The sequence below is a fragment of the Kogia breviceps genome, chromosome 7 (genome assembly GCF_026419965.1).
Source record: "Kogia breviceps isolate mKogBre1 chromosome 7, mKogBre1 haplotype 1, whole genome shotgun sequence".
NCBI lineage: Eukaryota > Metazoa > Chordata > Mammalia > Artiodactyla > Physeteridae > Kogia > Kogia breviceps.
The window spans coordinates 101,389,709-101,416,516 of NC_081316.1; the positions used below are offsets into that span (position 1 = coordinate 101,389,709).

The following is a 26,808-nucleotide window of genomic DNA, read 5'->3' on the forward strand; positions in this document are numbered from 1 at the left end:
AATAGATTAAGACTACATGGTGAATCACTGTTTATAGCTTGAAATCTTTAAGGTTTTAATCATTTTCTTAAAAACTAGAAAATTCAAATATCAGTTTTATTCATTATTAGGACCAATAACCCAAAATATTCAAAACACTTCTATTGAATATTATCTATTTTCCCATTAACACTGTAGAATGTGTTATCAAACTATGCATTCTTTTTACATTATACAAATATTTTATTCATCTGGAAAAGAGGAAGTCCATTCAATTTATGAAAGCTTATTATTCATTTCTCAGTATTTTTTGAGAACATTATTCATTTTATTTCATCATTATAATTGTAGGTTTGAACTCTTATAACCCTTTTGAAACACAAAAACTCAAAGTTCAAACTATGCAATTTTAATATCTAGTTCTTGTTTTGAACAGTGAACATTACAGATTTATCTCCATTTTCATCCTTTTCTTTCAAAATGAGTTTGAAAATGTCGTTCTCTTTTTTACACGCTAGAAAGTATCCTTTGTACAATGAAGACTCAAATTGTATCTTATCATCATGTCCTGGAACACTTCTCTGAAAGAATATGATGTCATTTCCTTCATCATCAATATTATCAGGAGGACTCATTTCCTATAGAGAAAAAAAATTACTTAATTTTTTTAGGACATGACCAATATGAATATGTGCAGGTTATTTTGAAATATATTACTACACAGAACTAAAGAGGTTTATATTCTCAAGAGTTAAGAAAAAAAATCTCTGATTATGGGAATACTGATCTTCTTTCCCTCTTAATTTCTAACCTCCCATTCTTCTTGTCCACTTTGGCTTTTCACACTATGGAATGCACATTCAGGTCCAGGCCTCTAGTTTTTCCCAATATACCCATCAGATGATTTCCTTCTCTCCTCTCCCATTAAATGGAGTCCATATTTGCTTAAGATGAAGTAGAGTTCCAGCAAAGATCACAACCTTTTTAGGTTAATATCAGTTCCTGTCTTCTCCAGCCATTCACAGCTAAAGACATTGATGACCTCCACCCATAGGCCTAGGGTAGCTCCAGTTTGTGAACCAACAGTGAGAGAGGCAGGAAGTGGCAGTAATCTCAGCTGCTTCCTTCAGTGGAGCCTAGAACTGCAACTGGCTATAAAAAGACCCATTACTTGTTCTAAGGCTTAGTCAGCAGTTTTTGGTGCTTCTCTGACAAGCATTCCATTCCATAGCAGTCCTGAGTTTCTATCCTGAAAGTAGGCTGTCTCTTGGCTGGACCTTGCCCTGGGAGGCCAGATGGTGATTCCTATATCTCAGCTGCAGAGTAGGGATTTCCTAAAAATGGCTAGATCACTTGAAACTGTAATCCTGCTGGTCACCCAACTGACAGTACTGCCTGCACTTTTCCTATTTTTGCATCATGCCTACTTTAAGGATGGACTAGAAAATGTGAGGACCACCTCAGGTTCTTTCCATGTTAATCCCAGAACCAGCAGAAAATTTGAACTTAATTTTGACCTTCTGGTAGCAAAGATCTTCATGATACTAAGGACTGACAGAAAGACCTTCAGACCCAAAATAGCATCCCTGCATCCTCCTTAGATGCCTGAAAGAACCTATTTTTTTCCCCAAACTTCTCAATCAATTATGGAATTTATAGCCATAACTCTTGACCTTTGTCCTTTATCAACAAGTGTTGAGTCTTGAATTAATGAGAGGATAAATTAGTTCTCCCATTCTATTATTTGCCAAGCATTTTTTCCATCTTCTTGACACTCTCCCCAGTCTCTCAATAAGAATCTACTTATATATAGATCAGGCTTTTCCCAGTTTCTGACTCTGTCTCTGCAGCTGAATTAGTTTTCCTCTATCCCACATGGCTTGAGCTTGGCCATCTCCCTCTTTCCCTTCTGATTTTGTTGCTAAGTAACAACATGCTTAATCTTCTCCACCCTGCCTGTCCACCTCCAGGCTTCTAATGCCAGTACAATAACTGAGCTTCCTACCTGTCAGGTCAGGGAGCAGGGACTCCAAATTGTCACCTGAAGAGGGGGTACTCTGCTTGGAAGGGGATGGCTAAGGGATTTGTTTGGAGGCTCTATTTGTTACAGATAAACTGATCTTATCTGCATTATATTGTAGAGTGGCTTTTTCCTCCCTCCCAAGTTGCCCCTTGGCATGTCTAAGAAAGTCATACACTAACTTTCAGTGGGAACTGGGTGATCTTTATTGCGGTTCTTTATTGGCAAATCTCCACTCAGAAAGTCTTCAAGACATGGGATTCACCTTTGGAACACTGCCAGTTTGTGAGCATACCCTGCCTGCTCTCATTGGGAGGAAAGTTTTCTGGGTCAACCCATATCTATAGTTAATGGTTGTTTATCTAATAATAATGGAAAAAAATAGAAAAAAATAATGATGGAGGATAGAGAAAAAAGCAGTGGTCAGAAATAATTTATACCTGGCTTTGAGATACATTACATCATTGCTTTTACAACAGATCCTATTCATTTTGTTCACTTAGGTTAACATTAAAAATAACATACATCAACTGAAAGCTGAAGGTTGTAGCTAAGACTTAGGCTAAGAAGTAGGAACAAAACAATTAGGGATTAAAATATTATCATCATTATTTACAAAGCAGAGGGTTTACAGAAGAACGATTAACTTCATTCTGTGTAGCAGGACTTATTCTGGAAAGTCACATGCAGTTCTTAAACATGATAATTTATATATATAGATTCTGTATTATTATTTATCTATAGACTGATTATTCAGAAGACCTAGGTTATGAAACAAGTGTTGATCCCCTTTCTCCCTACGGCAGGCTCAGAAAAACCATGATGTTACTACAGTAGGTTAAAGAGCTTGACAGTTTTTAGTAACTGTCTATTTTAATGGTTCTCTACTTCTTGCTATTCTTATTCTAGACAAAAGGTTGGACTGGGGATATTTTGGTTTTCTAATTTTCTACATCAATATAACTAAAACAAATTAAGGCTCAGTCTTACCTTAAAGGAAAGAATTTTGTTCTTACAGGAGAGAGTAGAAATTTTCTTAAAGTGCACAGAGATGGTTACTGCCAGACCTCTAGTGAGGCTGTCTTTATACATACATATGATAAATATGGTCTGGGGTGCATTATCTAAAATAAACATTCACAAATGAGAACACTAGTTAGAAGAATTTTTCCAAATAAGCATTTAGGGAAATTAGCCAAAGGATAATCCTTAATAGGCCCATTACCAATCCCACACTCTGAGATTCGGCCATGTAGCAGAAGGAGACTATATACAGTGACACACATATTCTTTAAAACACATTTAAATATGTATTATAATACAAATGCAGCAACTTTTAAAGTGTTTTAGAGATATTCTGAATTCTAAAAGATTGTCTTTAGCTTTTAAACGCTAAATAGAATATTAAAGCTCTATCTGTTAAGGTAAAACTTTCAGCATTTTTCAAGAGTGCATCATTCACTTTTTCAACTCTGCCTAAACTCTGATATTTGAAATTCATTCCTTGAAAGTCACAGTAAAGTTATTCATTTTCTAAGGCACTCTAAATTTCTGGTGGAAGACAGACTTATTTGAAGTGCATTTATATTTATATTTAATTTTGACTTCTGAAAATGTTATCAGCAATTTCAGCTATAACCAGCAGGTATTAAGGATCCAACTCAATGGAGAGCATATACAGTTAATGCAGTTACAGGGAAGGGATGGTGATCCAAATGTAGGCTCAAAGATCATGACCCCAGCACTATCTTTACTGTATCAATTTTTCAGCCCAACTAAAAATTATGGATACCCTATAAAGTTTCTTGTAAGTGAAATTACTACTACCATGACTTTTCATGTAAGCATTAGGTCTATCACAGAAAATGTAGGCAGTTAAATGGAATGGGAAGAAGTAGCTTGTCATTTCCATGTTTACAAATGTATATAAAAAAATACCTGAACAGTCAGAATCAGGCATATCCTCAAAGACGGGTTGACTTCCCTGGTTAATGAAGAGAACTTGGTCGTTCAAATTTCGTATGACTGATAACTTAGGTTCAAGCTTGCCAAAGTAATCTGGTTGCAGGTCTTCTACAACACACATGAAATCTCATTTAAAAAATAATCTTTTTTTTTCTAAATTTACAAATAGGCACATTATAGATTCCAGTTTTCAATAACAATCACAATCTTCTGTTATAGAAGCTAAGATAAAGTTGCACAGTGCTTTTTAACCCACTTCAAGGGGGATACCTTGATTCTTGTTATCACTCAGAACCACTCTACTTTTGAAATCTTAAATTCAAATATCCTACTTTTGACCACAATCTCCTATCCTTTTAGTTTTCTTATACTTTTCTTCCTCTTTACTGAGACTTCCTGATTCTTACATTTTCTTCCTATCTAACCTCTTCCTGTCTTCCCTTTCTTCTCTATGCAGCCTGGACCTCATGGTTCATCACTTTATCTACCCTTTTGCCAGTATCTTAAATCCCAAACTCATTTGTCTTTTACAACAAAACTCTAAACCTGGCTGCTGAGTGCGCTGCTGGTAAACCATCATACAAATGTACAAATTGGTGCCATAACAAACACATCAATTGTCAATACTTCTTTTCCAGTTCAGCATTCTCTTCCATAGTCCATAGTTTCAATTTCAAGCCGTCTTCATTCTCCTCAGGATCTCTGAATCATCACCTCTGCTTTCACTTTCAGCAAATGATTTCCTGCTACTCCACTTATAAACTTAACTATGGCATCACCTATTATTTCCTCTACCCTCTTGTCCCAAGGGAAATGTGAAAAAGGTGTCTCTTCTGCTACCTAAGGTTAACCCCATTTGTGCTCTGCATGTACTTTCAATTAAACCTTGATTTATCAATTATTCCCTCTCTTCCATCAACTCAGCAATTCTACTCCCTGGATTTTATCCTAAGGAAACATTAGAGTAATGTGTAAATATTTCTCTACAAGAATGCTTATGGGAATACTTTAATAATAAAAACAAACTGGAAACAAATGCCCATCAATTGGGAATTGATCAAATAAATTTTGATATGCCCTCACTATGAATTATCATGAATTTAATATAATTGTAATTATTCATTGCCATGGAAAGATGTCCATGTGTATTAAGCTAGAAAAAGAAGCTTAGGTATAGTATTTTATATATATATATATAAAACATCAAAATGATAGCAATGAATTTTTTTTTTCATATTTTAGTTTCTCATTTTTTTATCTTCATTGCCTGAATTATTTATAAAAACAAATTATTTTTATAATCACAAAACCATAAGGCTTTTCATTTTGAGATTTAAAACACCTCCATCAACAGAATCCCACTTTGCAGCTAGTATTGTTTCTCTCCTCCTTTTAATAGCCAAGCTTCTGGCAAGAATTGTATGTATCATTTCCTTACTTTCCATTCACCCTTCTACTCATTGCAAGCTTCTCCTCACTGGCTCCATTTCTCCATCAAATTGCTTTCACCAAGATCACCAAACTCCCTGTTGCTAAATGTAATAGATACTTTCTGGCTCTTGGTTTTCAAGGCTACAAAATTCAACACAGTGCCTATTATCTCCGTCTTGAAATGCTCTCCTGGGATTCTGTGGCATTCTCTGTTTTTCTTCTTCCTCTTAGGTCACTCTGTTCTTTGTTAGCTTCTCTTTCTACTGAATCCTTTAAATGTAGGTATTCCTCAGAGTTTAGTCCTTGGCTTTTACTTCCTCACGCTACACATTTCCTCTGATTTGTCATGTTATTCTTATAGCTTCAGATGTAATTTCTATTGTATATATATCTCCCACATCCGTATATCCAGCCCCAAATTTTCTCCTGAGTTTAGAACCACATGTCCAAGAATCTACTAGACATCTCCATTAGGATGTCCCACAGATATCATCATTTATCATCAATAAATTCATCATCTATCTTCCTCTTTGCCCTGCAAACCTCTCTACCCTGCTCTTCCTCTTGCGTTTCTTATTTCACTGAATGGTACAACTTGCCTACATGAAAAAACATAGGCATCATCTTTTCTGTCTTTCTTTCCATCCCCTTCCAAACCCATGTCCTGTTGATTCTTCCAAGTTTTTCTAAAATCCATTCACAGCTCTTCAATGGCACCCCACTGTGCCTACCTTAATTAATGTCGCCATAACTTCTCACAGGGACTACAATAATAGCTTCTTAATTGGCATTCCCCTCCCCTCTTTTTTTGCCCCCACAGCAATTCTTTATACTGAAGCCAGAAGGAATTAGCATTCAATTTTAATTAAAGTTAACATTCAGAGATAAGATCATGTTATCTTTGAATTTTAATGAATGACACTGCCACCCAGAATAAAGATTATATTTTCCATATTTTCCTTGCAGTTGGTGCCATATGACTAAATTCTAGTCAATGGAGTATGAGTGGATTTGATGTTTACAACTTCTAAATAGAGCTTTTAAAAGGAGTGGGCCTGTCTTCCTCTTATTTTGAACACCTTCTTGCTAGCTGGGATATGGACCCGGGAAGTGTAATGATGATTTTCAAGTATGTAAATGAGTTCAACAACTAGGGATGATGGAATAGAAGAAGACAGAAGAAACTTTAGATTCCAACATCATCAGGCTGCATCCAGCCATACTAATACTGAACTGCCTACTTGGATTCGTATTTGAGAGAAATATTTTCTATCTTATCCAGTTACTGTATTTTTGGATCTCTTTGTTACAGCAAACTAATCTGTATCCTAGATCATACATATTGTGCTTAATCAATCCCCATTACCCCAAAGATAAGGTCCAAATTCCATATCTTGGAATAACAGAAACTTCTTGATCTGCACCCTATTTATCATTCTTCTCTCATCATTTTCCTACGCTTACTGTACTCCCATTCTGAATTACTCTTAATTCCTCATACATACCATGCTTTTGATCTTTGCATGTGTTCTTCTCTCTGCATAGAATACCTTCTCTTGGCTAACCCCTATTTACTCTTCAATTCTGTTCCTCTTTCAAAATGCCCTCCCAGAATCTACTGGACTAAGTTAGGTGCTCTTCTATGTGCTCCCATAGCATCTGTGCCTTCATAACACTTAACATCCCACATTCCACTTGCCTCCCTAATGTGCCTGCTTCTCCCTATAGGAACTGTGTTTTGCTCACAGTTGTATTGTAGGGCCTAACATAATGCCAGAGACACAGATGCCAATATTTATTGAATCAAATAAATGGGAGTAGGGCAATCTTTAAGAAACATGAGGAGCTATATGACAATAACATTTCAATAAATCTGGAAAAGAAACTGGAAGGAATAGTACTTTTCAAAAGTTCTTGTTGTATATTTCCAGTCTAGTAAGGATCACCTTAAGAATGGAGAAAGTGCTTTTTAAGGAAAAGGATGAGAAACTAATGACCTTTAATAACCTGGGGGTCTGTGAGAGCAGTGGTCCCCAACCTTTTTGGCACCAGGGACTGGTTTCTGGAAGACAGTTTTTCCATGGACCGGGGCCGTGGTTTGGGTGGCGGGGTGGTTCAGGCTGTAATGCGAGTGATGGAGAGCAGCAGGTGATGCTTCGCTCCCTCACCCTCTGCTCAGCTCCTGCTGTGCGGCTGGGTTCCTAACAGGCCATGGACCGGTACTGGTACCGGTCTTTATATGCGTATGATCCTCCCTGAATGCCAACAGGACAAGGAATGGGTACATCTACTTAGGAAGACAATGACTCAACCTAATAGGTCTGTTTGCTCTACTTTCCCCCATCTCCTCTACTTCCAGAATTCTCTGAATCCTGGGAGCCTCCCAGGCTTCTTTTCAGAGCACTTCTGAGAGGGAAGGTTGAAGAAGGAAGATGTTCCTGATTTTGGACAACAATTCTCATGCTTCAACCTCTTTTCCTATGTACTCCAGAGAATCCATGACTTTCTGCTAATCTCAGGATCTATGTAACAGGCAAGGTCTATTTTGTAGATTCTAATAGCTGAGAATTTCCTAAGATGTAGAGAAGCGTATTTTATTAGAAATTCCCTTATAGTCATCTTTATTCCAAGGCAGTGCTGAGTCCACATTCCTTTGAGGGAACATTAGCTTCTCAAATACATTGGTACCAGTTTTTCAGCTGAGAATGGTGATATGGATGTGCTGGTGGGATGTTTACTCAAGTAGCTATATAGTTTTACAAAGAAAGAGAAATAAATTTATACTTTACCATCATTTTCAGCTAAAGGGGAAAAAAGAGAAACAAAATATGTTAAATTCTATATTTCTACTCAATTTCCTCTCATCCTTCTCTTTTATTACTCTTTTCTGCCCCTCTGCATTCTTTAACCCCTGTCTTACTGGTGATGGCTTTTGTTGGCCCCATAAAAATATAATATAATAATCCAAAAGGTCCCATAAAATGAAGCTAATTAGACTTAGTGTGATCTCAGGTATGTTAGATATAAAACCTAAATCTAGGGTTTATAAATTGAAGTTTGTAGCCAAAAAGAGATTTTATAAAATGATAGATTTTACTCTTAAATTTATTGCTTCAGTGGAAAGTCACCTAAGAACTTTCTATGAAGCTTTCAAATGAAACCAAACAGCCCAAGGAAGTTTAATCATAAGAATCTGTTTTTATTTGTCAAATGTATACATAAAATGGTATAACTCACAGAACTCTAGATTTCAGATATGTATCTCTTACATAATTTGCCAGGTTGCTTTGGGAGATTGTATATCCAATTTTCTGGGATTTTCATGACGTGCACCTGCAGCCACCTTGTGAGTGGGCTACTACTAACTAAGTGCCAGGACATGTGGCAGGACAAGGTGCTGGGACCTTGGACATGTTATGGTTAATTTCTAGAGACCCAATTTTTTTTTTTTCAAGAGAAGTGTGTCATTAGTGTTACAATGGAATTTGGTGACAAAAACCAAGTCACTTAATAGTTCACCTTACAACATCTTTTCTAGTTGAATACATTTATCTAAACCCTGTATTTGGTCTACGGTTTTGAACTTACCTACAAAGTAAAGTGTATTGTTAATAAATTTCATTTCCACAAAGCTGATGCAATCGTCTTCTACTGGTTCAGCAGCCATCTTTATTCCTAATGAAAGCAGAGAGTCATCTTTTAAAAGGTAGTGACTGTTCCTTTTACACAAAAGGAATCTTTTACCACTTATTGCCTTGTTCTACCTCCAATTTCAGAAATGGCAGCATGCTGACGAACACTCTGGACATTTAATAAATGCCAGGAGTCTTCACTTTATTTTTTTATTTTTAATTTTTTTTGCAGTACGTGGGCCTCTCACTGCTGTGGTCTCTCCCGTTGCGGAGCACAGGCTCCGGACGCGCAGGCTCAGCGGCCATGGCTCACGGGCCCAGCCGCTCAGCGGCATGTGGGATCTTCCCGGACCGGGGCACGAACCCGTGTCCCCTGCATTGGCCGGCGGATTCTCAACCACTGCGCCACCAGGGAAGCCCAGGAGTCTTCACTTTATGAATGTACAAGTTCAAATGTTCTTTTGCAAACCATTAGATATTTGGAATCTAGAAAGCATTTTCTCATTAAACAATGTTATAAAGGGTGGATATGTGGTCCAATATTGAACTGAATTATTGTTCCAGTATTTTGGTGGAAATATACATATATTATCAGAATAAGTATAGGATGCCAGAAACACACTTAATCCTGTCCTTTAACTAGGGGCTGGTTCTATCTCTGTCTTACAACCAATGGGATCCTGTGAGTGAGAGACTGAAGATTGTGACCTCATTGTCAAAGTGCTAAAGGTGACGCAATGATAAAAAATGGTGTTTCTGGGCTTCCCTGGTGTCGCAGTGGTTGAGAGTCCGCCTGCCGATGCAGGGGACACTGGTTCGTGCCCCGGTCCGGGAAGATTCCACATGCCGCGGAGCGGCTGGGCCCGTGAGCCATGGCCGCTGAGCCTGCGCGTCTGGAGCCTGTGCTCCGCAACGGGAGAGACCACAACAGTGAGAGGCCTGCATAATGCAAAAAAAAAAAAAAAAAAAAAAAAAAAAAATTCTCCTCTAGAGTTCAGAAGTCCCTTGGTTTCCTGACGACAGTTTTATGGTTGGTGCTCCAAGGAAGGTGGTTGGGTCACAGTTGTCAATTGGTATATATGGGGGTATTCATACGTCTATACTTAGAGGCTGAGAAATGACTCAAATTTTTTCTAGCATAGTTTGCTGAGGCCAAACATATACAGAGGAAGCAGGAAATTAAAGCCCAGTAGAAAACACTTAATCCAAATTAAGCTAACACAAAATAAGTGTTAGTTGATGGCTATTTTTTGTTTTGTTTTGTTTTACTTTTTATTATGGAAAATTTGTATACATTGTGAAATGATCACCACAGTAAATCTAGTTACCCATCTGTCACTGTACAGTTACAAAAATCTTTTTTTTATTGTGATGAGAACTTCTAAGACAACTTATTAGTAACTTTCAAATTTGTAATACAATATTATTGACTATAGTCTACTAGCTGTACTTTACATCCCATAACTTATTTATTTTATAACTTGAAGTTTGTACCTCTTGATCCCCTTTACTCATTTGCCTGCCCCATCCCCCTTCCCTCTGTTGACCACTAATCTATTTTCTATGAGCTTTATTTTATTTTGTTTTTTCATTTGTTTTGTTGTTTTAGATTCCACATATAAGTGAAATCATGTAGTATTTATCTCTCTGTCTGATTTGTTTCACTTAGCATAACGCTCTCAAGGTGTATTCATGTTGTTGCAAGATTTCATTATTTTTATGAATGGTAGTCCATTATATATACCATATCTTCTTTATCCATTCATCCATTGATGGACACTTATGTTGTTTCCATATTTTGGCTATTGTGAATAATCCTGCAATGAACACAGGGGTGAATATATCTTTTTGAATTAGTGTTTTTTGTTTTCTTCAGATAAATATGCAGAAGTAGAATTGCTAGATCATATGGTAGTTCTATTTTTAACTTTTTGTGGAGATTCCATACATAGTGTCTGCACAAATTTACATTTCCATCAACAGTGCACAAGAGTTCCCTTTTTTCCACATCTTCGCCAACACTTGTTATTTCTTGTTCTTTTGATAATAGCCATTCTGACAGATGTGAGATGATAAGTCATTGTGGTTTTGATTTGCATTTCTCTGATGGTTAGTGATGCTGAGCATGTTTTTTATGTACATGTTGGTTATCTGTATGTCTTCTTTGGAAGAATGTCTATTCAGATCTTCTGACCATTTTAAAAAATATTTTTTAAAAATGTATTTATTTTTGGCTATGTTGGGTCTTCGTTGCTGCATGTGGGGTTTCTCTAGCTGCGGTGAGTGGGGGCTACGGGCTTCTCATAGCAGTGGCTTCTCTTGTTGCAGAGCATGGGCTCTAGGTGCGTGGGCTTCAGTAGTCATGGCATGTGGGCTCAGTAGTTGTGGCTTACAGGCTCTAGAGTGCAGGCTCAGTAGTTGTGGTGCATGGGCTCCGTGGCATGTGGGATCTTCCCAGACCAGGGCTCGAACCTGTGTCCCCTGCATTGGCAGGTGTATTCTTAACCACTGTGCCACCAGGGAAACCCCTTCTGACCATTTTTTTTTTTTTTTTTTTGCGGTATGCGGCCCTCTCACTGTTGTGGCCTCTCCCGTTGCGGAGCACAGGCTCCGGACACGCAGGCCTAGCGGCCATGGCTCACGGGCTTAGTTGCTCCGCGGCATGTGGGATCTTCCCGGACCAGGGCACGAACCCGTGTCTCCTGCATCGGCAGGCGGATTCTCAACCACTGCGCCACCGGGGAAGCCCTTGTTTTTTTTTTTTTTTTTTTTTCTTTTTTTTTTTTCCTTCTGACCATTTTTAAGGTCAGGTTTTTTGTGGTTGTTGTTGTTATTGAGTTGTGTGAGTTCTTCATATATTTTGAATATTAATCCCTTATTGGATATGATTTGCAAATATCTTCTCCCATTCAGTAGGCTGCCTTTTTATTTTGTTGATGGTTTTGTCAATGTGCAGAAGCTTTTTTGTTTGGTATAGTCTCATTTGTTTAGTTTTGCTTTGGTTGCCATTGCCTTTGGAGTCACAGCCAAAAAAATATATATATATTGCTAGACTGATGTCAAGGAGATGTCTGCCTACGTTTTCTTCTAGGAGTTTTATGGTTTCTGGTCTTACATTCAAGTCTTTAATCCACTTTGAGTTAATTTTTCTGTATGGTGTAAAATAGTTGGCCAGTTTCATTCTTCTACATGTGGTTGTCCAGTTTTCCCAATACAATTTATTGAAGAGACTGTCCTTTCCCATTGTATATTCTTGCCTCCTTTTTCATAGATTAATTGGTCATATATGTGTGGGTTTATTTCTGGGCTCTCTGTTTTGTTCCATTGATCTGTGTTTGTTCTTGTGCTAATACCATACTGTTTTGATTAATATAGCTTTGTAATATAGTTTGAAATCAGGGAGTGTAATGTCTCCAACTTTGTTCTTCTTTCTAAAGATTGCTTTGGTTATTTGGAAACTCTTGTGGTTCCATACAAATTTTAGGATTTATTGTTCTATGTCTGTGAAAAATGCCATTGAAGTTTTGCTAGGGATTGCATTGAATATATATATTGCTTTGGGTAATACAGACATTTTAATCATATTAATTCTTCCAATTCGTGAGCATGGAATATCTTTCTATTTATTTGTGTCTTCTTCAGTTTCTTTCATCAATGTCTTATAGTTTTCAGCATACAGATCTTTCACCTCCTTGGTTAAATTTATTCCTAGATATTTTATTCTTTTTGATGCAATTGTAAATGGGATTGTTTTCTTAATTTCTCTTTCTTATACTTTGTTGTTAGTGTATAAAAATGCAACAGATGTTTGTATATTGATATTGTACTGTGCAGTTTTACTGTATTCACTTATTCTAACAGTTTTTTTTTTTTGAGTCTTAGGGTTTTCTATATATAAAATCGTGTTTTCTGCAAATAGTGACAGTTCTACTTCTTCCTTTCCAATTTGGTTGTCTTTTATTTATTTTTCCTAATGAATTACCTTAGCTAGGAATTCCCATACTGTGTTGAATAAAACTGGCAATAGGCGGTATTCTTGTCATATTCCTGATCTTAAACAGAAAGCTTTCAGCTTTTTGCTGTTGAGTATGATGTTAGTTGTGGGCTTGTCATATATGGCCTTTATTATGTTGAGGTACACTCTCTCTATACCCACTTTGTTGAGGGTTTTTATTATGAATGGGTGTTGAATTTTGTCAGACTTTTTTGCATTTATTGAGATGATCATATGATTTTTATCCTTTATTTTGTTAATTTAGTGTATCACATTGACTTGTGGATGTTGAACCATCTTTGCATTCCTGGAATAAATCCCACTTGATCATGGTGTATGATCCTGCTAACGTATTGTTGAATTCAGTTTACTAATATTTTGTTGAGGACTTTTCATCTATATTCATGAGGGATGTCAGTCCGTAATTTTCTTTTTTGGTGGTTTCCTTCTATGATTTTGGTATCAAGGTAATGTTAGCCTTGTAAAATGGGTTTGGGAGCATTCACTTCTCTTCAGTTTTTTGGAAGAGTTTGAAAAGGATTGGTATTAATTTCTTTGAATGTTTGGTAGAATTCATTAGTGAAGACTTCTGTCCTGGACTTCTTTTGTTGGAAGTTTTTTGATAACTGATTCAATTCAGTCTTGGAAGACTGTGTGTTTCCAGAAATTATCCATTTCTTTTAGGTTGTCTGATTAGTTGCTGTATAATTGTTTATAGTAGTTTTTTATGATACTTTGCACTTCTTTGTATCCCTTGTGATTTCTCCTCCTTCATTTCTGATCTCTTTTGTTTGAGCTCTTTGTCTTTTCCTCTTGTTTACTTAAAGGTTTGTCAATTTTGTTTATCTTTTCAAAGAACCAGATCCTAGTTTCCTTGATCTTTTCTACTGTCATTTTAGTTTGTATTTCATTTGTTTCTGCTCTGATTTTTATTATTTCCTTCCTTCTACTGACTTTGGGCTTAATTTGTTCTTTTAAAATTTCCTTTAGATATAAAGTTAGATTGTTTACTTGAGATTTTTCTTGTTCCTTGAGGTAGGCCTGTATCACTATAAACTTCCATTTTAGAACTGCTTTTGTGCATCCCATAAGTTTTGGCATGTTAATTTTCCATTTTCATTTGTCTCAAGATAATTTTTTAATTTCTCTTTTGATTTGTTCATTGACCCATTGGTTGTTCAGTAGAATGTTGTTTAATCTCCACAATAAGTTGTTATGTCTCAAGACTTCTGAGATATTTAAAGAATAGCTGAGCTTACATTATACTGACATGAGAGCAGATATTTCTACCAGGTATACAAGACACTTCCATGTGGCAACAGTGTCAACAGTTCACAACTCACTTGGCCTACCAGCTTTGAAATTGTCATTCTAGATAAACTATTTCATTTGGAGCTCACATATTTCATTTTGCCTATAAAGTGAGACTATTATTTTTATATTAAATTAGTTTGATTCTGCCTAGTTCAATTCAGATAAAATGTAACTTGCAGTGTAGTTGTTTGCCAAAAGCTTGTAAAGGAGAGTCAGATTATAAAGTCCTTGTTTAAGTAGGCTAAAGAGTTTGAACTTTTATTCTGAAAGTACTGACTTACTTTCAGTAGGAGAAAGACATGGTCAAATTTATGTTTCAAAAACCTCACTCTGGCAGCAGTGTTGAGAACGGATTTGATGGGATAAAGTTGGACAGAGGCCAGAAAACAACTGCAGAAGCAATTTTAACAGTTAAGAGTTGATGAGGCTACAAACTAAGGCAGTGGCGGTGGGGATGATTGAAGAGAGCTTAAACAGCAGGATTTTTTAGCTGATTGGTTGTGGGTCAAATGGAAGAAGGAGGAACTGAGGATGACTTCAAAGTTTCTGGCTTGGGCAATTTGTTGAGTGGTTACCTCATTAAGAAAACAGAGAATGAAAGACAGGCTTGAGTGGAAAATAATTCAGTTTTGCAAATCTAAGAGATATCACAGAAGTCAAAAAAACAAAGGCACTTCAAGAAGGAGCTGCTTGGAGTCTGAAGCTGCAGTCCATAATTTAGATACAAGCTTAAACTTGTTCATTGAATTTGGCGATTAGGAAGTTTTGGTATCAGTAGAACAGTTTAGGGAAAGTGGAGGAACAGAAGGCAGGTGGACAAAGATCTAGGACAGAATGGGATGAAAAAGAAAAGTAAAGACAGTGAATATAAACTATTCTTTCAGGAAGTTTAGCTATAAAGAGAGAGGGTGGTGGTTACTGAGGGATATATAACTTGCAAATTTCAACTTCTGGCTCCAGATCCACAGTTCCAACTGTAAGATATACTAATGAATTACTTTCTAAAGTATGTCCAAATAACCTGTCCCAAACTGAAACCTGGGAGTCCTTCTCAACTCTTTTGTCTAACCTTCTCCTGTCTCAAAAATACTGTAGATTATAACTCAGAAATGTGTCTAGAATTTGGTATCTCCTCTCCATCTCCACCAGCACTATTTTAAATCTAGCCCTTGTCACTTCTGGTATTTTCTATTTAATATTCCTCTACTTGGTTTTCTTGCTTTCAGATTCTCACTCACTCCATGCTGTACCCATTTATTCCCCCTGCCAGGCCAGAACTTCCCCTCCCTTTTTTGCCTGCCAAACCCTTCTTCACCCTTTATCCTTTAAGTCATAGCTCAAACATCTCCTCTAGGAAAACTTCCCTGACTCCTCCATTCCTAGCCAATCATTCTCTCCTCAGTGCCCACATCGCCCTCCCCATGTTCATGCTTCTAAAATACCTCTTATTACCCTTAATTCAGATTACAGATAGGTGTGCTTGACTTCCATCTGAGTTTCTCTAAGAGGAGTTCTTGTTTTTTCAATCTTTAACACCTGGAAAGAGCTTACACAGAGTAGGAGCTCAATAAATGTTAAGTAAATGTTTGCTATATAAGCCTTGTCGCCATGACAACAGTGTGTAAAGGGAATGGCAGAAATTTTTTTCTGTTTTAAAACTTAAACTCCATCTGAGAGCCAGTGAGAAAGGGAAAGAATATGAGGGAAGTCTGAAAACAGATTTTTTTTTTTTTTTTTTTTTTTTTTTTTTGCGGTATGCGGGCCTCTCACTGCTGTGGTCTCTCCCGTTGCGGAGCACAGGCTCCGGACGCACAGGCTCAGCAGCCATGGCTCACGGGCTTAGTTGCTCCGCGGCATGTGGGATCTTCCCGGACCAGGGCACGAACCCGTGTCTCCTGCATCGGCAGGCGGATTCTCAACCACTGCGCCACCAGGGAAGCCCTGAAAACAGATTTTTAAAAATAGAATAATTTCTCTAATATTCTTCCTCTTCCTTCTTTTCCTAGTAGTTTCTTTACTTTCTCTTTTATTTCATGTGAGTGTTTATTTTGAATTCTTTATTTTCTTAGCACTCTTTTTGTTAGATCTCAATACATCTATGATTACAAGTATTGTGTTCCTCTTCCTCTTCTCCCCCCTAGTTTTCCTCTTTTCCTTTCTCATCCATGTTCCTTTGCTTTCTTAACTCTAATCTGTGAAAATTATATTTCCCATTGGATAAAAATGTTTTGAATATTTCATCTAAGATTTTGAGATCATTGACTTGAAAAAAAAAAGTTATAAACCAACCCAGATAGATCCTCTCAGGAGTAAGCAGCGATAATTTATTCTTTGCAACAACAAAAAGTTTCAGTTATACAGCCTTGGAAACTAGCCAGAGGCTAGTGAACAGTAGAAAATCATGATGGAGATTAAACCACATGTGTTCCAATCTTTTCTGGGGCAAGTCATTTAATTCTGAGGGTCTCAGTTTCCTCATTTAGACAAGAGAGAGTTGCATGGTCAATATTTAAGTTTTTTTCCATCTCCAGCATTCTGTAATTCTAGATTCTAGTTAAGGCTGCAAAGAGAGAACTATTTATATGTGGCAAATGCCCTAGTAACAACTAAGTGTCCTCATAATTCTAAAACAACACATATTGATGGAATATTTATTATATAACCAGCTTTGCTAAGCCACTGGGAGTTTAAAAGCATACTATTAGATTAAAAGTAAAAATGTCTTGAACATGAAAAGCAATAATGATTATGTTTATCTTTGCTGTGGAATTCTCATTCTGTGGAATAGGTATGGGATGAAATGAGGAAGCATGTTACCTAATTAATTCACTAAAATCAGGCAGGTAATCATCTCTACAGCAACAAGATCAAAATCTAAATTTTCAGTCCTATAAGTCATTTCGTCCTTCAAAATTTTGCCATCTTACGAAGGTAAGTATGTGGGTGTGGTAGAGGTGGGGGTGGAAGAAGACTCAGGTAAAAATTTAGGTAAATAGTTAAAGATAAAAGGTGTATATAATCAACTGCTAAATACAGACTCAAAGCAAGAAGCCAAAATAGAACTGCTGGAATGGCCTTGTGGGAAAAGGAGAATTGAATTTAATCCTGATTGCTTGACTGAATAAATGGAGAACATGGAAGAGCATTTATGTGATAATTAACACAAAATTATGGTGGGGGGTGGACTGAAAGGACCTATTTTTTTTACCGTAGTGGAACAATTCTGCTGTCTTGCAGTAAACACAAGGTAGGGTGGGGTTAGATTATGGAGGGCTTGGGAACTCACATAGAAGTGTTTCTATTTAATCTTACAGGCAGTAGGAAAGCAGATTACTGAGCTGGCAATGGTATTATGAAAAAGATTAGAGACAGGCTATGAAACTATAAGAATTCATGTAAGGACTTCCCTGGTGGCGCGGTGGTTGGGAGTCCGCCTGCCGATGCAGGGGACACGGGTTCGTGCCCCGGTCTGGGAGGATCCCGCATGCCGCGGAGCGGCTGGACCCGTGAGCCATGGCCGCTGAGCCTGCGCGTCCGGAGCCTGTGCTCCGCAACGGGAGAGGCCACAACAGTGAGAGGCCTGCATACCACCAAAAAAAAAAAAAAGTAAGAATTCATAATATTCATGTACGGGTATTATGGACAAGCCAGATTTAAAAAGATATTTTGAAGAAAGATTTAATAGAACTTGAAATAGCTAGATATAGGCAAAAAGAAGAGTTTAAGAGTGTCCTAATTTTTGTTATTTATACTTTCAAATGGAGATATTTACTCAGCCCTTCCTTCATGTGAAATAAAATTCTCCTGGGGAATGCTATAATATTGTCCAACGTAGGCCAGCCTAAGGGTGCTGATGCAAATTCCATCAAGATTATCAACCTTTTGCAATTTTTTTCTTTGCTTTTAAAATAGTTGATTCAGAGTTGAGACTCCCCTTAAATAGAAGCTTATTTATTTTAACACTCTAAAGCAGTGATTCTCAGGGGTTTACGAGGTCAAAGCGATTTTCATAATAATTCTAAGATGTAATTTGTCATTTTCACTCTCATATTCTCATGAGTGTACAATAAAGTTTACCAGGGGCTACATTTTGAGTGATATTGCATAAACTGAATGCAGAAGCAGATGAGAATGCAGCTGTCTTCTACTAAGCCAGATATTACAGAGATTTGTGAAAATAAAAACAATGTCACTCTTCATAGTATTTTTTTTGGAATATATAGTTATCTGTAATTTAAAATGTTATTTATGCTAACATGTTATGTGCTTATTGTTATCTTAAAATAAATTAATAGGTCACTATTTTTTACATTTCTCAGCTTTAATTTCTAATACAGCAAATGACAGTACTACAGTAAAAACCTAGAGAAACAAAAATTCTTCAGGATCCTCAATAATTTTTAGGAGTCTAAAGAGGTCACGAGACCAAGAAGTTTGAGAACATTTCCTCTGAAGTGATACTCTCCAAGGCTGGCTACAAGAGAGAAAAAGATTTTCCTCTGACTATGCTATGTTCCTTATGTGGTTACTGACTAGTCGCCCATCATAGTGATGTCAGAGAAGTTACCTCTCAATCGCTTTTCTAGCTGATTTATTTACCTCGAATTGCCATGCCTGGGTTTCTAAATAACGAGTAATGATATTTCTTACCTGTGCTCAACAATTTCCTAGGAGAGGACGTTATCTGAAAGGTTTGAAGTCCCTTTCTTTTCCCAATAGAAGGCAGCCCTTCAGCAGCCGAAGCAGCCAGCCAGGAATGTGGAAAGCTTTGGGTAGCAGGACTCCCCGCTGCTTGTCCGGATCCAACAGCCGTCTGGGGGAGGAGGGTGCCTAGCCCTTGGGACAAAGGAGGAAGAACGTGGAGGGAGGAGACTGTTCTGGCACGCCTCAGACCCGCCTTAAACGTGGGCTCTTTCCTAGGGCAATGGAATCTGAAACACAGTGTCAGGAGAATATGGGAATTTCTTTTAATATAAAATCACGGTTTTAATGAAATCATTTCTTCTGTTGCAGTTCTGGCCCAAAGCTTGTACCTCTTTCCAAAATACATCCAAGCACTTAAAAAAAAAAAAAAAAAAAAAAGCGCCTGCTTGGTCAATTAGAAGCATCTTTTCTCGAATTAATCTTTCTCTTTTGAGACTGTCTACTCAGACGTCAGCACATTTTTTTCCCCTCATCTAACACTGCTGAATAATCAGCCCTACAAGATAATTCCTATAGTGTAATCACACCACCTAAAATGAAACTCTTAAAGAACAGAGTGTTACTATCACAGCTTTGAAAGTAATTAGCAGAAACAAAGTTTCTTAGACAATTTTCTCTTGAACATGTGCTAAATTGTATTACCTTGCTAGCAAGGGAATTAACAAGGTGATTTTTGTTTTTGCTTTTTTGCCAGTACAGAGACTGTATGGAAACAGAGGGGTTCTAGAGTTAGGAAAAAAAATGCTTATATAAGCAGCTAGTTGAGGTGTTTTTGTTGTTTATTTGCTTGTTTTTGTTTTTAACAAGATAGAGTTTTCATTTCATAAGGTCATAAAACATCATGTCCACAGCAGTGATTACAAAGGAAGTCTAAGATAGGATGGCTGAAGGTGCTTGGTGCAGTGACTATCAGAAGAAAAAAAAAGCACATTTAAGAAGCGCAGCAACTAGAAAAAGCCCGTGCGCGGCAGTGAAGACCCAACGCAGCCAAAGATAGAGAAATAAATAAATAAATAAATAAATAAATTTATATACATATATAAAGTGTATGATAAGACTGTACACGTGATTGAAACGGAAATGATAAGTTTTTATCCTCTGTGTTGTCCAATAGGGCCAATTAACACAAAAGCATTAAGTAGAGTAAACTGTGATTTAAATAAGCAGAACACTAAGCAAGTTAATTTTAAATGGTCCATTGCCAATTATTTCTCTCCAGCTATATATTCCCACTAGCTATTTTACATTTGGTAGTGTATATATGTCCATGCCACTCTCTCACTTTGTCCCAGGTTACCCTTCCGCCTCCCTGTGTCCTCATTCTTTGAATAGTCTAAAGCACCAGACAACTATAACCCTCTGTGCCCTCTTACTTATTCTCACTCATGTAGCTTACACAATGGGGAAAAGATTTAAAAAATAAAATGTCTACGCTGTTCTCTTAATCTGATGTAAACATTTATGTATTAGGTGGAATCATTTTTTCCTGGAAATATTTTAACAACTAGATAACTACCTGTTTAGATATCATACAATGTGAAGGCTGGGAGAGGAATTAGGTCAGTATTTCTCAGACTTTTGGATTTAATGGACCATTAAGAATAATAACAACAATAATGACAATAATGAAGAAGAGATAAACACTGACTGCATAACTTTACATGTTACCAAGTAAGGGCATTAAAAATCTAAAAAATTTTATATTTTTTGTTTCTTGAGAGGACACTTTAATATTAAAAAATTTATGACATAGTAACAGAATAAAAGAATCTTTTAAAGTGAGTACATTAACTTTAGGAAAAACTCATTACTTTTCCCTTCATTTTATTACAAATAGGGAACATTTCAATACAGAATGCTATCAGTCCTCAGTGATTAGAATCCTTTAAAGACTATCAATAACTGCACCATAATCACTAGTCTAGCTTTATTAAATGACTTACATTTCACAATAATGCCAACTCAAGTTAAACCGAGTACTTTTTTCCTAGGAGCTTACTTGAAACAATTGGCTTTTCCAACCAATAAATAAACATATACACACAATACTTACGTCTTGACAACTAACATTTAAATAAGCCAAAGGGAAAAAAACAATAATATGTATGTGTTAAACATAACTTGCTAAGGTGTAAGATTGTGGACCTGGAATTTATGGGAAGTGTTATTGACCTTCGTTTTATGAGGTGATATGCTTTTTATTTTCTTCCACAACTAATGGAGCATTAAGTGTGGAACGTCTATCTTTCAAGTTGCAGGTCAAAGTCACCACATTAAAGCTCCCCATAAGGCTAAACTTCAAATACGTGAGCCACATGTGTTACACATTTTTTTTTCAAAGCTGCCAATGAAGTTGATTAGTTATTGACACATCAAGAAGGGAATTTTCTCAACCGGTGTGATTCCGAAAGTTTGGTTGCACCAAAGAGAAAGAGGTGAAGGAATGGAGGTTCTGGATACAAAGTCTCGGCTTGAGGGCCAGGGGAACTCAGGTTTAAACCGTTGCTGCAGACCCAGCATCCGGGACAGGATGTAACTTTTACTTGGAAAGTGGTGGTGGTGTGCTACTATTTCGTGTTCCTTTTCTGAGGTTCCAAAAGGCTGGGACACACCCGGCCTTCCTCCGGCAGTTCTTCCTTGGTCTTTCTTGAAAAACCAGTCTCAGATCTCTCCCTTCATCCCCAGACACTCACTCAGAAGTGGCAAGTTCTGTTTTCACTGAGACTCCAAAGTGCGAGGCAAGGCGGGAAACCCCCCCTCCCCTTGGCAGCGCGGAGGGCGGTGCAGGCGCCTCACGTAACCTGCGTGCTGCACCCTGGGAAAGCCGCCTCCCCGAGCCTGCGCACTCGCGTGCACGCCGGGCTTTCTCGTTCCAGTGCTTTGGCTGACAAGAGGACTACCGACGCCGCCGAGCCACAGACTGCTCTTGGGGTGGGGCTGCGGGGATGAGCGCCCATGCGAGTGTGACAGGGTGTGAAGCAAGGCAGCGAGAGAGGGTGGACGCTTACCCGCAGGGTCTCTAGTGGGGCTGAAACGCTAGTGGGGAGGAAAGGAGGGGCGCGGTGGGAAGTGAGAAGCAAGATAGGTGGGATGGCCTGGGAGGCCGAGATGGCGGTGGGAGGAAAGAGAAGGTGAGGAGAAAACGGTTGCCCAAGGCCTGGGGATGGTGCTTGGTAATGACGAAGGCACGAACGCCTCAGATTGCACAGCCGGGGTCAGTGACTGTGAATGGTATTTGTCACAGGTGGAGGCCCAGCCTCTAGACCAGGCCTTGATTCAGCTGAGGGCCTAAACTATGACAGAAAAATTAATCTGTTTTTACAGAAGCAGAATAACCTAATTAGAAGAGTTGCGGAGCACAGGCTCCGGACGTGCAGACTCAGCGGCCATGGCTCACGGGCCCAGCCGCTCTGCGGCATGTGGGATCTTCCTGGACCAGGGCACGAACCCATGTCCTCTGCATTGGCAGGTGGACTCGCAACCACTGCGCCACCAGGGAAGCCCTAGAAAAGTTTTGATTTGACATACGTGCATGTTCTTTTACTTTGAGAGAGGCGAGAAAAGGTGTAAAAGGAAAAGGGAAGAGAAAAAGAGGAAGGGAGGCGAGAACCACTCTCGTGTTTGCTTCTCAGAAACATTCTCAAACTTCCCAAGGCAGAGTGAGCACTACTGTGCATGTGTAGTTATTTTCTACGTCTTACCGTTATAGCGCTTAAATTTATATCCTAGAAAGGTACTGACAGGAATGTAGAAGTACTATATGGAATTTACTAAACAGACATCTGTATTATTTGTTGTTGCTGTCTTTCTGTCATATATATGAATATTATACATGACTAAGCAAACAGAGGCATTACAATTGTCCAGGTCAGCATAGTTTCTCAAAAAGCAAGCAAAGTAAATGATAACTTGGAAGTGTAGACAGAGATCCTTATCTGTTAGGGTGTAGAGACTATACCCTTCTAGGTTTCAACATTTTTCAAGTGTAAACTTAATCTTTCAGACTTCCAGGGAAATTATCTTCAGAATTTATGGGAAGGTAATTTAAAAGTAAAATTTGATGCTATATGAAGGTAAGATAGGACAGTGGAAACAGAAGTCTCTTTTAGACTAGAAGAGATCTTGGTTCTAGTCTGGCCCAGTTTTACATGTTTGAATTTGGTCCACTATCTCTGCCTCTGTTTTCACATCTGTAAAACTGAGATTGAATTAGATGAACTGTAAGATTTGTTTCAACGTTAAGATTTTGTGAAGGCAGAAAAAGTCTTGAATGAATCCTGAGACAAGGCAGAAAGTGCCAAAGAGACAGGCTTGGCTGACTGTATATAGAGGGAGTAGAAGAAAATCATGGGGATGGTAGGCTGGCCCAGGTGATGTAGGACTCTGGATGCTCTACTGTAGAATTTGAACTTATTCTGAAGCAATGAATGGTCAAGGGAAGGTTTTTTGAGTTAAGGGAATGCAGTAATCAGTTTTGAAAGACTGCCCAAACAGTAGTTGGTAGAATGAAACAGAGAAGGGAGAATTTGAGTAGGTTAGGTAAGTGACAAATAATGAGAGCCCAAACTAACAGTGGCAGGAGGAGTGGAAAGAAAGGGAAGGATTCAAGAGAGCTGCAGCATGAGTTTGTATCTAAAATTGACACTGCTCTAAACTTTGCAGCTCTTGCCTCCAGAATATGATGGCCAGTCCCCTTGTAAAAACTGATACTAGAGATGGCAAGAGACCAAGAGAGTTGGAGGTAATCTTTGTGCTTGTGGAGCCTTACTCTTTTATTTTATATACTTCTCAAATTTTTTCCATTTAAGATAATTCTGCTGATAAATGGCATTTAATGTCTTCATATTCCCAGAGCTGGGATTGTCCCAGCAGGAACTATGTTGATTCCAGCTGCCTTTTCACTAAGTATAGGCCTTCAGGAAACTATTGGGAGGTTTCTTTGTGGTAATTTGTGACCTAGAGACAGAAGTGGGTTCATGCTTTTATGATACGTAGGACTTTACATAATTATCTTGATATCGAAGTAGGATACCTAGGTACTATACTTGCTGATATTTTTGGAAAAGAGCACTGTATCCTGCCCTTCTTCACTACTACCCCACCAATTGATCTGTTTACATTTGGAACATTATTTGTTCCCTTAAAGATTATGTTATCTTGCAAAAATTTGCAAGCGTATGGCTGTTATCCAAATGAAAGTTTTGCTCTTTTGCTATGGAAAACATATGCTGGCTCAAGATACAGGAAACTTTTTCATCAGGGGATTAATACTATTTTCAAAGTCTAAACACATAATAAAATTATTATGCTGAACAAAGTTGGGCCTTAAAGTTTCTTGGTTAATAAAATTACAAATAACAAATCAGGACACAAGAGTATATACTTTCCAGCCTGTTTTTTTGCTTTTTTCTGAAAGATGTTTTATTTGCTTTTTTTTTTTAACAGAATGTATATATTTTAAGCATCTTGCTAGCAATTTACCTATTTTCTCTGCTTTCTTCTATTAGCCTCAAATGCCAGATAGTCCACAACTGTCCTCTCTTGGAAAATCAGATTCTTCTTTATCTGAAAGCTCTGGACTGTTTTATAAAGATGAAGCCCTGGAGAAAGATTTGAATGGTGATCTATAAAGTGCTTGTATTTCTATACATTGATATTATAATATGGAAAGATTATTATAGTTAACTTAGTGATTTATTTTTGAACAGATATGAGCAAGGAAATTAATCTAATGTTGTCTACATATGCAAAGATCTTAAGGCAAGTACTTATAGTATATTCTCTCGAGTCTTTATTTTACACATAGTTTTCTTCTGGAAACTCTGTAATGGGAAGTTTAGTTCAGGGGCTACAAAACCTATCTAGTAATTATAATTTTGAAATTTTTTATTCTACCTCAGTTTCTTATAATAGATTAGTTGTTTATTTTCAAAGACTACCATTTCCACTAAACATCTTTTGTTTTGATACTCTCAAGAGCTGAAACGAGGCTGGATATATTTTGTTCTCTAATTATCAATAGATGGTAAAACACTTAAAATTTTATGAAAAAACTTTCAGAAAAATACCATTTGGTGAAGTTAACCATAATAATAGAGTTATATTAAAGATAAATATATTTATGAAATATTTAAGTATTATCAATATATATTTGAAGGCTGAATTTAAATATTCTATTGGCCTGAGACTATCATGTTTTATAAGGTGTTTTAAAACTACTGGACAGTCACTGTATTTGAGTAATGGTTTGTGTGGCTGTTACGATAATGTATATAGTTAAATATTAGAATTATAATGTGTAAGATACACATTCTGCTGTGTCAAGGGACTTTGAGTAGTCAAAAATATTTGTGGAACTAATTTAACTTTTACTGAGCAGTGTTTGTAAATTAATGAAGCTTTTTGATGTACAAAGCCATTTAAATGAAATAGCTAACAAATATAGCATAATAGAACATGTTACTATGATAGTGTGTTTAGATGTTCTGAGTATTTAGTTTAATGTAAAACTTTTTTTCCCCATTAGTGAGAGAGCAGCAGTAGATGCATCTTATATTGACGAGATAGATGGACTCTTCAAAGAAGCCAATACTATTGAAAACTTTCTAATACAGAAAAGAGAGCTCCTGAGACAGAGGTTTACAGTGATTGCAAACACACTACACAGATAAAATTGTGTACTTAAAATAAGCTGAGAATTTAAGCCCATTATTGCTGTAATGAAAGAATGACATTTGTGCTCTGAATGCTCTCCAGTTGTTAAGAAAATGTATACCTTAAATATAGAAGGGGAAACGCCTTAAATTTCTTTTCTCGATTTAAAAGGGGCATTAAGCTGGACATTAATATGATACATAGCTTTTCTTTTGAGAGTCAAATATTTGGCATATTTTATAAAAGTGTAAACTATTTAAATTGCTTTTTTTCTTAAACCTCCTAACTTTTCTTAAATTTCTGAAAGAAGACTCAGTTAATTTGATAGTATTTAACAATATTGCACTTTTTCTTTTAGAATATTTTGTTTAAATAGCAGACAGATAGCTTTGGAGATAGTTTTAAGATGTTTTTCATGGTCAGCATTGAAAAAAAATTAAAACCCAAAAGTAATTTGTCCAGTTTCTCAATATGTAGTTAAACCGTGCTATTGCTATTTAATATTACCATTTGATTATTTTCACTATTATTATTATACATTGCTAATAAAAATTTGGTTTAAAATTATTGTCTTGTGGCAAAATAAAAACCAGAAATTACTAACCAGAACTTTATATGAATTGACTTTTTTACACATCAGCCATATGAAGTATATTTAGAAGCCTTAGCAGCTAGCTGTGTGGTATAGGATAAAGACTAGTGGTCCGCAAGTAAATAGATTGTTTAAACAAGTCAATCTCAGTGAGTCATTTCAATCCTATTATAATTCAGAAATTGAATTTGGACTAGGAAATCTCTAATATTTATCTAGCTGAAAAAATCCTTTTGTTGGAAAGTACTGCTATGATTTTATTGAAAACTTTTAATGTTATATAATTATATATGACATCTATATTAATCAGATTTTTAAAAATCACAGCACCAATTGTTCAATTATATAGATAATTCAATCTATTATTTGTATATTTTGCCTATATAAGCAATCACAAATTTGGACATATTTACAGGCAGTACTACAGGGAATTTGGTATTCCTCATGTGGACAGCATGTTTGCCTTGCTGCTTTCTAAATGTTAAAATCTCATTTCATCACATTACTATTTTAAGGCATGTAT

General features: G+C 37.0%; 2 protein-coding genes across 6 annotated transcripts in view; one reads left to right on the top strand and one right to left on the bottom strand.

The window, feature by feature from the left end:
* Positions 1–206: 206 nt before the first annotated feature.
* IL18 (interleukin 18) lies at positions 207–19,144 on the bottom strand. 2 transcript variants are annotated; one of them, XM_059068358.2, is made up of 6 exons: positions 18,986–19,144; positions 8,984–9,070; positions 8,185–8,196; positions 3,938–4,072; positions 2,990–3,123; positions 375–617 (listed from the first exon to the last, which is right to left on the bottom strand). In XM_059068358.2, exons 2-6 carry the CDS (start codon positions 9,060–9,062, stop codon positions 396–398), a joined length of 582 nt encoding a protein of 193 aa, XP_058924341.1. In that variant the 5' UTR covers positions 9,063–9,070; positions 18,986–19,144; the 3' UTR covers positions 375–395. The 2 variants fall into 2 exon arrangements, with proteins under 2 accessions (XP_066895587.1, XP_058924341.1); XM_067039486.1 differs by lacking the exon at positions 8,185–8,196 and having other exon boundaries at positions 207–617.
* Positions 19,145–21,905: 2,761 nt separating this feature from the next.
* BCO2 (beta-carotene oxygenase 2) overlaps positions 21,906–26,808 on the top strand; it is a 51,468-nt gene continuing 46,565 nt past the window's right edge. The window contains exons 1-5 of one of the 4 annotated variants that reach the window (XM_059068361.2): positions 21,906–21,970; positions 23,702–23,780; positions 24,547–24,658; positions 24,748–24,799; positions 25,566–26,300. In XM_059068361.2, coding sequence (XP_058924344.1) covers positions 23,718–23,780; positions 24,547–24,658; positions 24,748–24,799; positions 25,566–25,710 — 372 coding nt within the window. In that variant the 5' untranslated portion in view covers positions 21,906–21,970; positions 23,702–23,717 and the 3' untranslated portion in view covers positions 25,711–26,300. Of the gene's footprint in view, positions 21,971–23,055; positions 23,079–23,701; positions 23,781–24,546; positions 24,671–24,747; positions 24,800–25,565; positions 26,301–26,808 lie in introns of those variants that run through there. The other 3 variants (XM_067039487.1, XM_059068362.2, XM_067039490.1) reach the window with 3 other exon arrangements.

What these genes read in the sequence shown, in the direction of transcription:
- IL18 (XM_059068358.2), bottom strand. Translation starts at nt 9,062, where the DNA reads ATGGCTGCTGAACCAGTAGAAGACGATTGCATCAGCTTTGTGGAAATG. An exon ending in GCCTGATTCTGACTGTTCAG is followed by an intron (nt 3,124 to 3,937) that starts GTATTTTTTTAT and finishes TGTTTATTTTAG; the next exon opens with ATAATGCACCCCAGACCATA. An exon ending in ACAAAATTCTTTCCTTTAAG is followed by an intron (nt 618 to 2,989) that starts GTAAGACTGAGC and finishes TTTTCTCTATAG; the next exon opens with GAAATGAGTCCTCCTGATAA.